The sequence below is a fragment of the Euprymna scolopes genome, chromosome 11 (assembly GCF_053919585.1).
Source record: "Euprymna scolopes isolate OS-2025 chromosome 11, ASM5391958v1, whole genome shotgun sequence".
In the NCBI taxonomy this organism is placed as follows: domain Eukaryota; kingdom Metazoa; phylum Mollusca; class Cephalopoda; order Sepiida; family Sepiolidae; genus Euprymna; species Euprymna scolopes.
In genome coordinates this window covers 648,750-665,002 of record NC_136492.1, presented here as the reverse complement: position 1 = coordinate 665,002, position 16,253 = coordinate 648,750, and the positions used below count along the sequence as shown (strand labels likewise).

General features: G+C 37.5%; 1 protein-coding gene across 1 annotated transcript in view; it reads right to left on the bottom strand.

Annotated features, from left to right (window-relative positions):
- Positions 1–16,253, bottom strand: part of LOC145287716 (uncharacterized) — a 640,174-nt gene that overhangs the window by 534,968 nt on the left and 88,953 nt on the right. Inside the window, exons 12-17 of the mRNA XM_080135469.1 lie at positions 12,291–12,452; positions 9,880–10,056; positions 9,292–9,468; positions 6,430–6,606; positions 5,840–6,016; positions 384–545 (exon numbers count right to left, since the gene is read on the bottom strand). Of these exons, the coding sequence (XP_079991595.1) occupies positions 384–545; positions 5,840–6,016; positions 6,430–6,606; positions 9,292–9,468; positions 9,880–10,056; positions 12,291–12,452 (1,032 nt within the window). The remainder of the gene's footprint in view (positions 1–383; positions 546–5,839; positions 6,017–6,429; positions 6,607–9,291; positions 9,469–9,879; positions 10,057–12,290; positions 12,453–16,253) is intronic.

Genomic DNA, 16,253 nt, shown 5'->3' with positions numbered 1-16,253 from the left:
CCGATTCCGCTTAATCGTTCCAACACTGGTATATATATATATATATATATATATATATATATATATATATATATATATATATATATATATATATATATATATATATATATATATATATATAATGCCTTCTCGCATAAATATTAAAGACCCTGGACGATACAGTCCAGTCAAGATATTTGGAATATATACGTTAAAGACATTAGACGATGCACAGATACAGCGCTATATTAACACGTGTTATCTATCTGTCTATATATATATATATATATATATATATATATATATATATATATATATATATATATATATATATATATAAACATTTGTTAAATAGACAGCTATATAAGACTAGATTGTTTTTAAAGGATAAAACAATTACTTACAAATGCAGTCTTCTTTCCTTTGAGATTTGGTTGATATTGTTGTACGATTATCAGAACATTTAAAGCAATCGCTTTTTTCGACGTTCGGCTGATAATAACCTTTATTACAATCTTGGCACGTGTTGCTTATATTGTTTCGAAACTCTCCTTCCAGGCAGAGTTCTGTCAAAACGATTAAATCATTAGAAATACATACATTAGATATTTATAAGGTTTATACATAGACTCTTATTATATAATTCATTGAAGATGTTTATACTCTTTCAAGGAGAACATAATAAGACAAAAATATCTCATACACAAACTCATATAATCCATTTAAGTTCGCTATACTATCGTAAGAAAAACATAATTAGACAAATAAGTTCCATACTCTTATTGTATAATTCATTAAAGATAGTTCTACTACCTAAAAAAACGTAATTAAACAAACATGTTTATACACAAACTCTCATATAATTTTGTGGCGTTAGATTGGTTAATAACGCATCGAGAACAAATTGTAAAATGTTTAAAAGCCACAAATACAATGGTCCCTTATTCTAAACATAGCGGTGCAATCTTATTGTAAGAGAGCGTTCATTGGTTCGTGTGAGAAAATCAGCAGCAGACGATGATAGATGACTAGCGAACATATTAACAGCAGCCGTCTTAACACATATAAAACAAGCCTGTTAGCATTGACGTCACGGGAAGAAAGAAAATAAAAAAAAAGTCAGAAAAAAGGACAGCACGTGGTTGAGCAAGGGAAGCGATCGGACGTGTTTTGACTCGTATACGAAGAGAGAGAAAATGCACCGCGTCGTCGAAAAAGACGAAAGGAACGTGGCTAAAAAGACATGTGCGTGAAAAGGTGTCTTGACATGCATGTTAGCTGTGTGTGATTTTTTGGAACACAGGGAAGTGCGTTGTTGGAAATTATTGGAACACATGTTTTTGTATTCACCAAAAAATCCTAAGTCGTATTTTTTATGTCCTTCCTTGTTTGTTTGTTTTTGTTTTGTTTTTGTTTTTTGTTTTTTGTTTTTTCTACAAGGGTACCAGACAACTTTCGGGTCCGAGTGGTCGGAATGTAACGATATGGTTCAGGTGTAAATGTTACGTTACATCATGGTCTGTCAATTATATTATAATGTGTGGCGAAGCAGATATGCGATACAACTAAACATAAATAATTTAAGAACTCATACAGCTTTCTCTACTTTATATTTACTCATTCATTTATGTCTCACCGAGAAAAAAAACAAGATAGCGCGTTAAAGTTTTAGTTCCATATTTACATACAAAATGTTTGATTCTCGTTCGTTCGAAAAAGTAAAAATTAGCGTAAAAATGTAACTCCTTATAAAAACAATGTCTCTAGGTTGGCAGTATTTTGCGCGAACAGTTGGCAGAGATGGCGGAAATTTTCTGTTTCTATGTCTATCCTTGTAGCCATGTCACTAGTAAGGGTGCTGGAGGTAAACGTTTTGTCTGGGCTGACGTTATCCGCCTGATAGTCAGGGACCCGAACCTTGGATTAACCACCAAGGAGGCTGTCCTATCAGCAGGTGCAGAGTGCTGGAGTTGCTGTATTGCCATTTGGTGAATGGATTCTGGACCATGCAGTAGCTTCTGGTGGGGCCTCTCGGTGCCATACTAGTGGGTAATTGTTACGGCTTTACCTTATCATTAGCTACAAAAAAAAAAATTCTTCGTTTCTTTTTCTCTCTTAGTTTCCCCTCTCTGTCCTGCTCTAAGTAAATCTGACGACCTAGTCCACAAATTCCAAAAATTCATCATGACAAGTTTCAAGAAAAAATACACGATTAAACCCGGTTCTCCAACTTCCAACGTAGACCTCTACTACCATGTCTCCTTCTCCAACATCAGGGGTCTACGTTCTAACCTTCCAGAGGTTGAAACTCAATTACAGGAGACTAAACCAGACCTTTAATTTTTAAGTGAAACTGGCATTGGACAGGCTATTTCCCTAGAAGAGTTCGCAATTAAAGGATACTCTAACTTAACTTCTAAATCTGACCCCCAAGATCGCCATGGGCATGGAATATGTGCCTATATTAGGGATAACTTTCCATGTGGTAGGGACATCTCCCGGGAAGATCCTAACTTACCCTATATGTGCTTCCGGGTTGCTTTAGCTCACACTACGGCATTTATATTTACTCTCTACTGCCCCCATAACAGCGGAGTTACTATCTTTCAAAGCATATCTAAGAAAATTGACCAAGTCTTATCTGCTTATCCTTCAGCTAACATTCACGTATGTGGTGACTTCAATGTTCACAACGTCGAATGGTTGACTCACTCTAACAAGACCGATGATGAGGGAAGGTTCTGTCATGATTTCTCCATTGCCTATGACCTCACTCAGATTGTTCAGGAACCCACCCGTGTGCCCGACAATGATGGCCAGTATGCGAGCCTACTAGACCTTTTTCTCACAACTTGCCCTGAACTATGTTCAGTTTCTGTTCTGTCGCCTCTTGGCTCTTCCGACCACTCTGTTGTATCAATTAAGATAAAAATGAAATGTAATACGTCCCCAGACGTACCTCTCCATCGTACAGTATATCGATACACTAAGGCTGACTGGGATAGCTTCCGTACATTTATATCTGATCTACCTCTGCATTCCATGTTTAAAAAGGATGTGTCCTCTATAGTATTAGACCTGACGGAATGGTTAATTGTAGGTATTGACCGTTTCATACCCTCGAAAAAGTTTCAGCAAAAACCTAACAGCCAGCCATGGTTCTCTCCAGAATGTGCTGCTGCCATTGCGCACAGAAATCACTTTTTCCACTGTTTCCAACGTAATAGATGTATGAAAATTAAAGCCGCTTTCAGGACTGCCAGCAACCATTGTAAGAAAGTAATAAAGAATGCAAGAGAGTTGTATGCTTTATCTGTTAAGTCCAAAGCAGCTGACCAGCGGCTTGGTTCCCACCAGTTTTGGCAAATAGCAAACAGAATCCTGAATAGAAGCGTGTGCTCCATCCCAACTATTATCAATGGACCTGAGGTAATCTTGTCAGCATCAGACAAAGCCAAACTCTTTGATAAGAACTTCGCAGCTAATTCTACCCTTTGCGATCAAGGCTGCCAACCCCCAATATTTCCTCCTGTATCAGAAAACATGCTATGTGATATACGTATATCTGTACGTGATGTTGCCAAGCTAATCAAAAACCTTGATTCCAGTAAAGCAACTGGCCCTGACGGTATTCCAATTATTGTACTCAAAAAACTTCAACCTGAACTAGCGCCCATACTTACAAAACTTTTAAACGTTGTCTTAAGGAGAATAGTTTCCCATCTCCCTGGAAAATTTCATCAGTATGCCCTGTATTTAAGAATTCAGGTGATCGCTCATCCCCCTCTCAGTACAGGCCAATAAGTCTCCTGTGCGTCATGAGTAAGTTGCTGGAATCTGTATTAAATACAGAAGTAATCAAGCATCTCAACAAAAATAACCTTCTTAGTGACACTCAATATGGTTTCCGTTCTGCTAGATCTACAGCAGATGTGCTTACAGTTATATCTCATAGGATTAGCAAATCTCTCGACGGAGGCAACCTTTCTAGGGCAATTGCTCTTGACATATCTAAGGCCTTTGATAGGGTATGGCATAAAGGTTTACTTCATAAGATCTCTAGCTATGGTATTGCTGGAAATGTCTTCTCAATTATTAAATCATTTCTTTCTGATAGGTTCATAAGAGTAGTAGTTGAAGGGCAAAAATCAGAAGCTCACAGTATTAATGCCGGTGTCCCTCAGGGGTCCATCCTTGGCCCAACTCTTTTCCTGATCTATATTAATGATCTTCCAAATCACATCCTTACATCATTTGTAGACATCTATGCTGACGACACTACCATTTATGGTAGCACATCTAAGACAGTAAACGACCAAATTCTCTCCAATTCTCTCTCCTCTGATCTTGAGCACGTAGTACAATGGGGTAAAGAATGGCTGGTTACTTTTAATGCATCTAAAACCAAGCTTCTCTCTTTACATCATCAACATTCTGATCCACATCTGACCAATTGAAATGAATGGCTCTCCTCTTCAGGAGGCCTCAAGTTTTGACAAACTTCTTGGCTTGACCATTACTCCTGATCTTAAATGGAACACGTACATCAAATCTGTTGCCAAGGCCGCTGGAAAAATGGTGGGATCTTTCTATCGATCCGGTAGATATCTCACTGCTGATGCTATTCTCTATCTATATAAGAGCCAGGTACGTCCAAGGATGGAATACTGTTGCCACATCTGGGCAGGAGCTGCTAGAATGGACTTGGCCTGCCTTGATAGAGTTCAAAATAGACTTCGTAGCCTCGTAGGAGATGTCCTTTTCTCTTCCTTACAACCTTTATCTCACAGAAGAGATGTTGCGAGTTTGTCTCTGATGTATCGTTATTTTCATGGAAAGTGTTCGAATGAGCTTCAATCTATGGTCCCCCCTCGCCAAACTTTCACAAGAAACACTCGTCTAGCTGTAAACACTATCAAAAATTCCCCCCACTCTTTATCTGTGCCTAAACCTAAACGTAGATTCCATGAACAAGGTTTTTTTCTTAGAACTGCACGCCTGTGGAATTGTCTTCCGTTTTCCTGCTTTCCGGCTGACTACAATATGGTTGTCTTCAAGTCTAACGTAAATAAGTTCTTGATGAGCCGTTCCATATAAGTTATCAACTTTACCAAATTTACATTACTAATGATTACTATAATGTCCAATTTCTACTGTACACTCTTTAACCCTTATCCTTGAGTGGTCTCTTGGCCTTGATAATGTGGTGATGCCTATGTAAAAAAAAAAAACAGAAAACTCGATTATCGCAACCCCATGAAAGGGTTACTTGATGGTAAAGAGGAAAAAAGCAAGATTTACATTAACTTACAGACATATATTGACTCACTAACAAACAGCGACATATATAAACTGAACAATGTTTCATTAACTCAGACACAGACTCACAGATTATTGTATTTATAAACTAACAAAGATACTTTTGTTTTTGCGCAAGACTTTTCTGTACGCTCAGCTTCGCGGGTACCTGAGTGTTAACCAAAGTTCTAACTTAAACATTTTACCTTGACCTTGAAAAATAGTTTGCATCACCCTTAGGTCGGACACTATCACCATGTCAGGGTAGATCATAATAGGTTCAGTGGTGTGGGCTATCGGATATGATCTAGGCCTTTCACAACCTTGAAATAGGTGTGCACAATCGCTAGGTGTGCACATTATGCCAGGTTTTGTCGTGATTAATCCAGTGGTATGAGCTGTAGGAGACTTGTACACACAGACACACAAACACACAGACGAACGCTACTATTTTATATAGAGAGATTTTGAACGTGCGTTTTATTAGATTCAAAAACGCGACCATCGTCTATGTTGTAACCATAACAGGAAAGAATATATTTAGTAAAAATACAATATTTACTGAAATCACAATCTTCAAGTGTGGTTGCTCCTTGATTTAGTGAAGTCGTAAAGTTCTGTGGACATCGACTACATTTTTCCTCAACTTCAGCTGCAGCTTTCTTGTAAAATCCTTTAGCGCATGAAATGCATTCATTTCTGGATGGACCAACTTCATATCCAGCCGATGCACAATAAACTAAAAAAAAATATACAAACTATTACAGGTGACCAAAATTAAAAAAAAAACGGACCCAACTCTAATTAGGCCCCGTTTCTTAGTGTTTTGTCCGAATGAAATGAAACTTTGGTCATGGTTAGTTTATTATATTCAAAACATTACATCGAAACACAAGGGCATTTGGCCTTTTTTTTTCTCCGTTCTACAGCATATGTTCTAGATGGCCTCCATTTAGCTTTTGTTTTGTTTTTGGGTCACCCTGTATATAATTATATAAACTATTTTTTATCTAAGTTTATTTATTATTATTGATGAATTGAAAATAACAATGTTATAGACAACCAGAAGCAGTCTCGTTGTAATGTGTTCTATGGATGTACATTTTTTCAAATAAACCTTCATGTAAATTTCGTTTAGTAAAAAATACTTACATAAATCACAATCTTCAACTGTGGTTGCTCCTTGATTTAGTGAAGTCGTAAAGTTCTGTGGACATCGACTACATTTTTCCTCAACTCCAGCTGTAGCTTTCTTGTAAAATCCTTTAGCGCATGGAATGCATTCATTTCTGGATGGACCAACTTCATATCCAGCCGATGCACAATAAACTAAAAAAAAATATACAAACTATTACAGGTGACCAAAATAAAAAAAAACGGACCCAACTCTAATTAGGCCCCGTTTCTTAGTGTTTTGTCCGAATGAAATGAAACTTTGGTCATAGTTAGTTTATTATATTAAAAACATTACATCGAAACACAAGGGTATTTTGGCCTTTTTTTTCTCCGTTCTACAGCATATGTTCTAGATGGCCTCCATTTAGCTTTTGTTTTGTTTTTGGGTCACCCTGTATATAATTATATAAACTATTTGTTATCTAAGACGAAATGTAAGAAGCCCCCAGACGTAACCCTCCACCGTACTGTATTCCGATACTCTATGGCCGACTGGGATAGCTTCCGTACATTCATATCTGATTTACTCCTGCACTCCATGTTTAAAAAGGATGTGTCCTCTATAGTATCAGATCTGACCGAATGGTTAATTGCAGGCATAGACCAATTCATACTATCTAAAAAATTCCAACAAAAACCTAACAGCCAGCCATGGTTCTTCCCAGAATGTGCTGCTGCTATCGTGCACAGAAATCACTTTTTCCATAGCTACCAACGTAATAGATGCACTGAGACTAAAGCTGCTTTTAGGTCTGCCAGCAACCACTGTAAAAGAGTAATAAAAAATGCAAGAGAGCTATATGCCCAGTCTGTTAAATCCAAGGTAGCTGATCAGCGGCTTGGATCCCACCAGTTTTGACAAATAACAAATAGGATCCTGAACAGAAGTGTGCGTTCTATCCCAACCATTATCAATGGACCAGAGGTCATCTCGTCAGCGTCAGACAAGGCCAAACTATTTGCAAAGAACTTTGCAGCTAATTCTACCCTATGCGATGAAGGCCATCAACTCCCCATATTTCCTCCTATAACACAGAACAAGCTAGGTAACATACAAATATCCGTACATGAGGTCGCCAAGCTAATAAAGAACCTAGATTCCAGTAAAGCAACTGGCCCTGATGGCATCCCAATTATAGTGTTAAAAAAGCTTCAACCAGAACTTGCTCCCATACTTACGAAACTATTTAAGCGCTGCCTTAAGTAGAAGTGCTTTCCGACTCCCTGGAAGACCTCATCAGTTTGCCCTGTATTTAAGAATTCAGGTGATAAGTCATCTCCCTCTCAATACAGACCTATAAGTCTCCTGTGTGTTATGAGTAAGTTGCTGGAATCCATATTAAATAGAGAAATAGTCAACCACCTCAGCAGGAATAACCTTCTTAGTGACACACAATATGGTTTCCGCTCTGCAAGATCTACCGCAGATGTGCTGACGGTTATATCCCACAGGATTAGTGAATCTCTTGACAAAGGCTTCCTTTCTAGGGCAATTGCTCTCGACATATCAAAGGCCTTCGACAAGCTATGGCATAAGGGTCTACTTCACAAGATTTCCAGCTACGGTATAACTGGAAATGTTTTCTCAATCATTAAATCATTTCTCTCTGATAGGCTCATAAGAGTAGTGGTAGATGGACAAAAATCGGAGGCCTGCAATATAAATGCTGGAGTCCCTCAGGGGTCAATCCTTGGCCCAACTCTCTTCCTGATCTACATCAATGACCTCCCTAAACACATACTTAAATCATTCGTTGACATCTATGCTGATGACACGACCATATACGGCAACACATCAAAGGCTGTAAATGACAAAGTTCTCTCTGATTCTCTCTCCTCTGATCTCGAGCGCGTGGTTCAGTGGGGGAAGATGTGGCTGGTTACCTTTAATGCATCCAAAACCAAACTGCAATCCTTACATCATCAACGCTCTGATCCCCATCTGGCATCAATTGTGATGGATGGCTCTCGTCTGGGTGAGGCCCGTGTTTTGACAAGCTTCTGGGTTTGACCTATACTCCTGATCTGAAATGGAACACGTACATCAAGGCTGTTGCCAAGGTCGCTGGAAAGATGGTGGGATCCTTCTACCGCTCCAGAAGATATCTCACTGCGGATGCAATTCTCTATCTATATAAAAGCCAAGTACGTCCAAGGATGGAATACTGTTGCCATATCTGGGCAGGAGCTGCTAAAAACAGCCTATCCTGCCTTGACAGAGTACAAAATAGACTTCGTGGCTTAGTAGGGGATGCCCTTTTCTCTACCCTGCAACCTCTCTCCAACAGAAGAGACGTTGCGAGCCTGTCCTTGTTTTATCGTTATTTCCATGGCAGATGCTCGTTTGAACTCCAATCTCTGGTCCCCCCTCGCCAATCTTTCACGAAAAACACCCGTCTAGCTGAATCCACTGTGAAAAATTTCCCCCACTCTATATCTGTGCCTAAATCAAAACGAAGATTCCATGAACAAAGCTTCTTTCTTAGAACTGCACGCCTGTGGAACTCTGTACCGTCTGCCTGCTTCCCTCCGGACTACAACTTGGATGTCTTCAAGTCCAATGTTAACAAATTCCTAATGAACCGCCCCCTTAAGTAAACATTTCATCAAATCTCATCACTAACGTAATGTACTTGCAATAACCCTTATCCATGAGTGGCTTCCGGGCCTTGATAAGTGGTGATCACTGTGTAAAAAAAAAAAAAAATATTATTATTGATGAATTGAAAATAACAATGTTATAGACAACCAGAAGCAGTCTCGTTGTAATGTGTTCTATGGATGGATATTTTTTCAAATAAACCTTCATGTAAATTTCGTTTAGTAAAAAATACTTACATAAATCACAATCTTCAACTGTGGTTGCTCCTTGATTTAGTGAAGTCGTAAAGTTTTGTGGACATCGACTACATTTTTCCTCAACTCCAGCTGTAGCTTTCTTGTAAAATCCTTTAGCGCATGGAATGCATTCATTTCTGGATGGACCAACTTCATATCCAGCCGATGCACAATAAACTAAAAAAAAATATACAAACTATTACAGGTGACCAAAATAAAAAAAAACGGACCCAACTCTAATTAGGCCCCGTTTCTTAGTGTTTTGTCCGAATGAAATGAAACTTTGGTCATAGTTAGTTTATTATATTAAAAACATTACATCGAAACACAAGGGCATTTGGCCTTTTTTTTTCTCCGTTCTACAGCATATGTTCTAGATGGCCTCCATTTAGCTTTTGTTTTGTTTTTGGGTCACCCTGTATACAATTATATAAACTATTTGTTATCTAAGTTTATTTATTATTATTGATGAATTGAAAATAACAATGTTGTAGACACCCAGAAGCAGTCTCGTTGTAATGTGTTCTATGGATGGATATTTTTTCAAATAAACCTTCATGTAAATTTCGTTTAGTAAAAAATACTTACATAAATCACAATCTTCAACTGTGGTTGCTCCTTGATTTAGTGAAGTCGTAAAGTTCTGTGGACATCGACTACATTTTTCCTCAACTCCAGCTGTAGCTTTCTTGTAAAATCCTTTAGCGCATGGAATGCATTCATTTCTGGATGGACCAATTTCATATCCAGACAATGCACAATAAACTGAAAAAAATTATACCAATCAAAATTTTTATCATAAGTTTATTTATTATTAGTAATGGCTTGAAAATAACCATGTTATGGACAACCAAAAACAGTTCTCACTCATTTTTCTTAAATCAGCCCAGCCTTGACAGTCTAATTATAAATTCTTCCATTTCTATTATAAGATTATTTGAACTAATTCCCTTTGTCTTTGTGAATTTGTGATTTAATCTACGGATTTTCGCCTTTTGGATTACTTTGGATCATCTTCCAATTAGTCGATTACGTTGGATTTTACTTGTGGAAACGGAATTTAATCAACTTATTTGGATTTTACCGTTCAGCAGACTATCCATTCACGTGAAATCACCTTTTTCGTCACCCTATCGCCTCTGCTTCACTATTTGTTACCGGGTAATATCTGTGACTTGCTTGTAAATTCATTAAATATTTTGGTAAGCAAAATTCGATCCCGTATTTTGCTTAATCCTACCCTCTGATGAGAAGGAAAGTATTTCTTCGAAACTCCGCGGATTAAGGACAATCCACTTATTTTGTGCTTCTTTTTTGTTTTTAAATTAAATATGTTTTCAACTTTTTTTCAACGTGTTTTTAACATGTTTTATTAACTACTTGTTCTTATTATATAACCTCTATTTTCTATTTGGTTTTATCGAGCTTTTACATCTGGTTAAGACTACTTTATAAATATTATAATATACTTTAGTGTTGCCACCTTGGATTTTTTTGGTAAACTGAACTGTAATTCTTATTTCATTATTTATATATATATATATATATATATATATATATATATATATTGTGTGTGTGTGTGTGTGTGTGTGTGTGTGTGTGTGTGTGAAACACCGCTAACCTCTCCTGGTTTAACCGGCTTCCTCGGAAGGAGGAAGTTTCAGTGGAGTATGAAATTCACAAGCGATCCGAAGTCGCATGTATAGCCGCGTTAGACGAGACGACGATGTTAGGTTTTTGCAACTCTTGCCGCGAGACTTCGACGCCCTCCGTCATGCAGTGCCTGGAATTCCGAAATTGGTCACCCATTTTAGTAATGACTAGGATCAACGTTGCTTAACTTAGGTCATTTGACAGGAACCGGTATGTCAACGTGATTATTCCGTATTTACACATATATTGCACTGTCATCAATACATATAATTGGGAGACCGAGGCCAAAGACAGGTAAACAATCTTCAACGCCGCGCGGACCTCAAGGATAATAGAAAGAGTAGGAGGGAGAGAGAAGAACGCTCTCGGGACAATCCTCCAAATGGAAATGGAGCTTTCTACCCTAGCTGTAAATGACAGTTCAAGCTAGGTAAAAATAGGTAAAATAAATTGCTGAAACAGTTCGTGATATCAACGAAATGGATGAAGATTGATCTGTCTGTTCTAAGATGCTGAAGATGGAGCATCAGCATTTTAAAGTATAAATCAGACTAAAAAAATTATAGATTGCTCTCATCTGAGGATATGACACGTCACAACTTAATGTTAATTGCTTAAAATGAAATATCATGAAATAACAACAAAGTGAATATTTTGAGAAAAATACGAAATTACATGTAAATTAATTTTACATATAAATATAGATAAAATTTGGTCAATGTCAAGATTCTTTCCAACTCTAAAACTACTTTACACTGACGATTTTTATTGGTTTTCTGGTGTGCTGAAAACGAATATCCATTTAAATTTATAGAGAAATGGCCACCACTAATAATATAAATATTTACATTGCTTAATATCCGGAAAACTACTTATTTGCGGCAAATTTAAATGTGACATTCGTTTTTAGCATGCACTTTAATATATAAAATTCGTTGTTTTAAAGTTAAATATTCAAGTGGAAAGTAAGTAAAAATTTACCAAAACAAGCTTTTAGACAGTCCAAAATATAAATAAAAGTATCACTTGGTGGCCAGAGAGTGGGTACTTATTTTACGTTAACCTTATATAGAAAAGTGATCAAATTTTTGAAAGAAGTAATTTCTTATCATAAGCAACTTTTAAATGTTATATCCGTTTTTAAGACACCCGAAATACTATGAAAGTCGTTATTTTAAGGGTTTCTTTTAGCTGGAAAGAGTCTTGGCATTCACCTATAATGCTTAAATGTTATTTGCTAGGCAACCATCTTGGATTGTGTGATCACTGTTAAAGGGAGATAATAAGGTAAGTTTTAAGAATCCATATAAACCAGATAGATTGTAAAGGATAAAACGATTACTTACAAATACAGTCTTCTTTTCTTTTTGACTTGTTTGATAACGTTGTATGATTTTCTGGACATTTTAAGCATTCGCCTCTTTCAACGTTCGGTTGATAATAACCTTCATTACAATCTTGACACATATTGCTTGTACTGTTTCGAAACTCTCCTGCTAGGCAGATTTCTGTCAAACGATTAAAACATTATAAATGCATACATTAGACAAATAATTTTAATACACAAATGTTAAGTGTATAATCCATTTAAGATCGTTATACGCCCCCAACAAAAAAAAACATGCATTAGTCAAACAAGTTCCATACACAAACTTTTATTGCATAATTCATTAAGGATAGCTATACTTCCTCAAGAAACACAGAATAAGACAAACACGTTTCATACATAAAATCATATAATTTAGTAAGGATTGATAAGTTATGAGAAGGGCTGTGACAACAGCATATTCTTTGTATTGTTTTGACTCTTGAGTATATATCCGTTAATATCATATATGTTTTTATATAGACGGATGTGGTTCTCTGTTGATTGACTGTGTCTTACTGTGTCGGATATATACTTGAGAGTCAAAAGAATGAAAAGAATATTCTGTTGTCACAGCCCTAGTTATGAACCATCGAAATACATATGTGTGTGAAATAGCGTCTTGACATGCATGTTCGACGCATGAGTGATATTTTGAAGGACAGTGAAGAGTATTGTAGGAAATTATTTGGATTAAATGATTTTTTTTTGTATTCACAAAACAATGCTGAGTCGTATTTTTATGCCTTTCCTTGTTTGTTCCTTCGATCGTACCAGACAACGTGCGGGGCCAAATGGCTGAAATGTAACAACATCATTCGAGTGTAAAGACTACGTTTCCATACATCTATTACGTTGGAAACAGTGGAAAAAGTGATTTCTGTGCGCAATGGCAGCAGCACATTCTGGAGAGAACCATGGCTGGCTGTTAGGTTTTTGCTGAAACTTTTTCGAGGGTATGAAACGGTCAATACCTAAAATTAACCATTCCGTCAGGTCTAATACTATAGAGGACACATCCTTTTTAAACATGGAATGCAGAGGTAGATCAGATATAAATGTACGGAAGCTATCCCAGTCAGCCTTAGTGTATCGATATACTGTACGATGGAGCGGTACGTCTGGGGACTTATTACATTTCATTTTTATCTTAATTGATACAACAGAGTGGTCGGAAGATCCAAGAGGCGACAGAACAGAAACTGAACATAGTTCAGGGCAAGTTGTGAGAAAAAGGTCTAGTAGGCTCGCATACTGGCCGTCATTGTCGGGCACACGGGTGGGTTCCTGAACAATCTGAGTGAGGTCATAGGCAATGGAGAAATCATAACAGAACCTCCCCTCATCATCGGTCTTCTTAGAGTGGGTCAACCATTCGACGTTGTGAACATTGAAGTCACCACATACGTGAATGTTAGCTGAAGGATAAGCAGATAGGACTTGGTCAATTTTCTCAGATATGCCCCTTTCAGGACTGCCAGCAACCATTGTAAGATAGTAATAAAGAATGCAAGAGAGTTGTATGCTCAATCTGTTAAGTCCAAAGTAGCTGAACAGCGGCTTGGTTCCCACCAGTTTTGGCAAATTGCAAACAGAATCCTGAATAGAAGCGTGTGCTCCATCCCAACTATTATCAATGGACCTGAGGTAATCTCGTCTGCATCAGACAAAGCCAAACTCTTTGTCAAAAACTTTGCAGCTAATTCTACCCTTTGCGATCAAGGCCACCAACCCCCAATATTTCCTCCTGTATCAGAAAACACGCTATGTGATATACGTATATCTGTACGTGATGTTGCCAAGCTAATCAAAACCCTTGATTCCAGTAAAGCAACTGACCCTGACGGTATTCCAATTATAGTACTCAAAAAACTTCAACCTGAACTAGCGCCCATACTTACAAAACTGTTTAAACGTTGTCTTAAGGAGAATAGTTTCCCATCTCCCTGGAAAATTTCATCAGTATGCCCTGTATTTAAGAATTCAGGTGATCGTTCATCCCCCTCTCAGTACAGGCCAATAAGTCTCCTGTGCGTCATGAGTAAGTTGCTGGAATCTGTGTTAAATACAGAAGTAATCAAGCATCTCCACAAAAATAACCTTCTTAGTGACACTCTATGGTTTCCGTTCTGCTAGATCTACAGCAGATGTGCTTACAGTTATATCTCATAGGATTAGCAAATCTCTCGACGGAGGCAACCTTTCTAGGGCAATTGCTCTTGACATATCTAAGGCCTTTGATAGGGTATGGCATAAAGGTTTACTTCATAAGATCTCTAGCTATGGTATTGCTGGAAATGTCTTCTCAATTATTAAATCATTTCTTTCTGATAGGTTCATAAGAGTAGTAGTTGAGGGGCAAAAATCAGAAGCTCACAGTATTAATGCCGGTGTCCCTCAGGGGTCCATCCTTGGCCCAACTCTTTTCCTGATCTACATTAATGATCTTCCAAATCGCATCCTTACATCATTTGTAGACATTTATGCTGACGACACTACCATTTATGGTAGCACATCTAAGACAGTAAACGACCAAGTTCTCTCCAATTATCTCTCCTCTGATCTTGAGAACGTAGTACAATGGGGTAAGGAGAGGCTGGTTACTTTTAATGCATCTAAAACCAAGCTTCTCTCTTTACATCATCAACATTCTGATCCACATCTGGCATTAATTGAAATGAATGGCTCTCGTCTTCAGGAGGCCTCAAGTTTTGGCAAGCTTCTTGGCTTGACCATTACTCCTGATCTTAAATGGAACACGTACATCAAATCTGTTGCCAAGGCCGCTGGAAAAATGGTGGGATCTTTCTATCGATCCGGTAGATATCTCACTGCTGATGCTATTCTCTATCTATATAAGAGCCAGGTACGTCCAAGGATGGAATACTGTTGCCACATCTGGGCAGGAGCTGCTAGAAAGGACTTGGCCTGCCTTGATAGAGTTCAAAATAGACTTCGTAACCTCGTAGGAGATGTCTTTTTCTCTTCCTTGCAACCTCTATCTCACAGAAGAGATGTTGCGAGTTTGTCTCTGATGTATCGTTATTTTCATGGAAAGTGTTCGACTGAGCTTCAATCTATGGCCCCCCCTCGCCAAACTTTCACAAGAAACACTCGTCTAGTTGTAAACACTATCAATAATTCCCCCACTCTTTATCTGTGCCTAAACCTAAACGTAGATTCCATGAACAAAGCTTCTTTCTTAGAACTGCACGCCTATGGAATCGTCTTCCGTTTTCGTGCTTTCCGGCTGACTACAATATGGTTGTCTTCAAGTCTAACGTAAATAAGTTCTTGATGAGCCGTTCCATATAAGTTATCAAATTTACCAAATTTTCATTACTAATGATTACTATATTGTCCAATTTCTACTGTACACTCTTTAACCCTTATCCTTGAGAGGTCTCTTGGCATTGATAACGTGGTGATCCCTATGTAAAAAAAAGATTACGTTACATTATGAACGGTGAATTATATCATAATGTGTGAGGAGGTAGATATTCCATACGACTAAAAATAAATAAATTACTAACTTATATAGCTTTCTTTGCTTTAAATTTACCCATCTATTTACGTAGCCCCGAGAAAAAAAATTCTGGATATCACATTTGAAATGTATTTTGTCTTTGAAATGTATTTTTTCTTAATTTTGCCAATATTTGTGTATTAATATATATATATATATATATATATATATATATTTTTTTTTTAATAATTATTTTTTTACTATAATAATTAAATAACTACAGACACTAGTGTTTCATACTTTCGGGATTCTTCAGTGCAGGGTGTCACGATTAACACCAGCCGAACGATTCGAACCCCGCGACACGAGACATCTCTGGCTCGATTAGCGGAGACCGTATCCATTCGGCTACCATTAACCGCGTGAAATAGCGTTGAATTTTAAACATTTTAATTTAAATGTTCATTACGTCAGTCA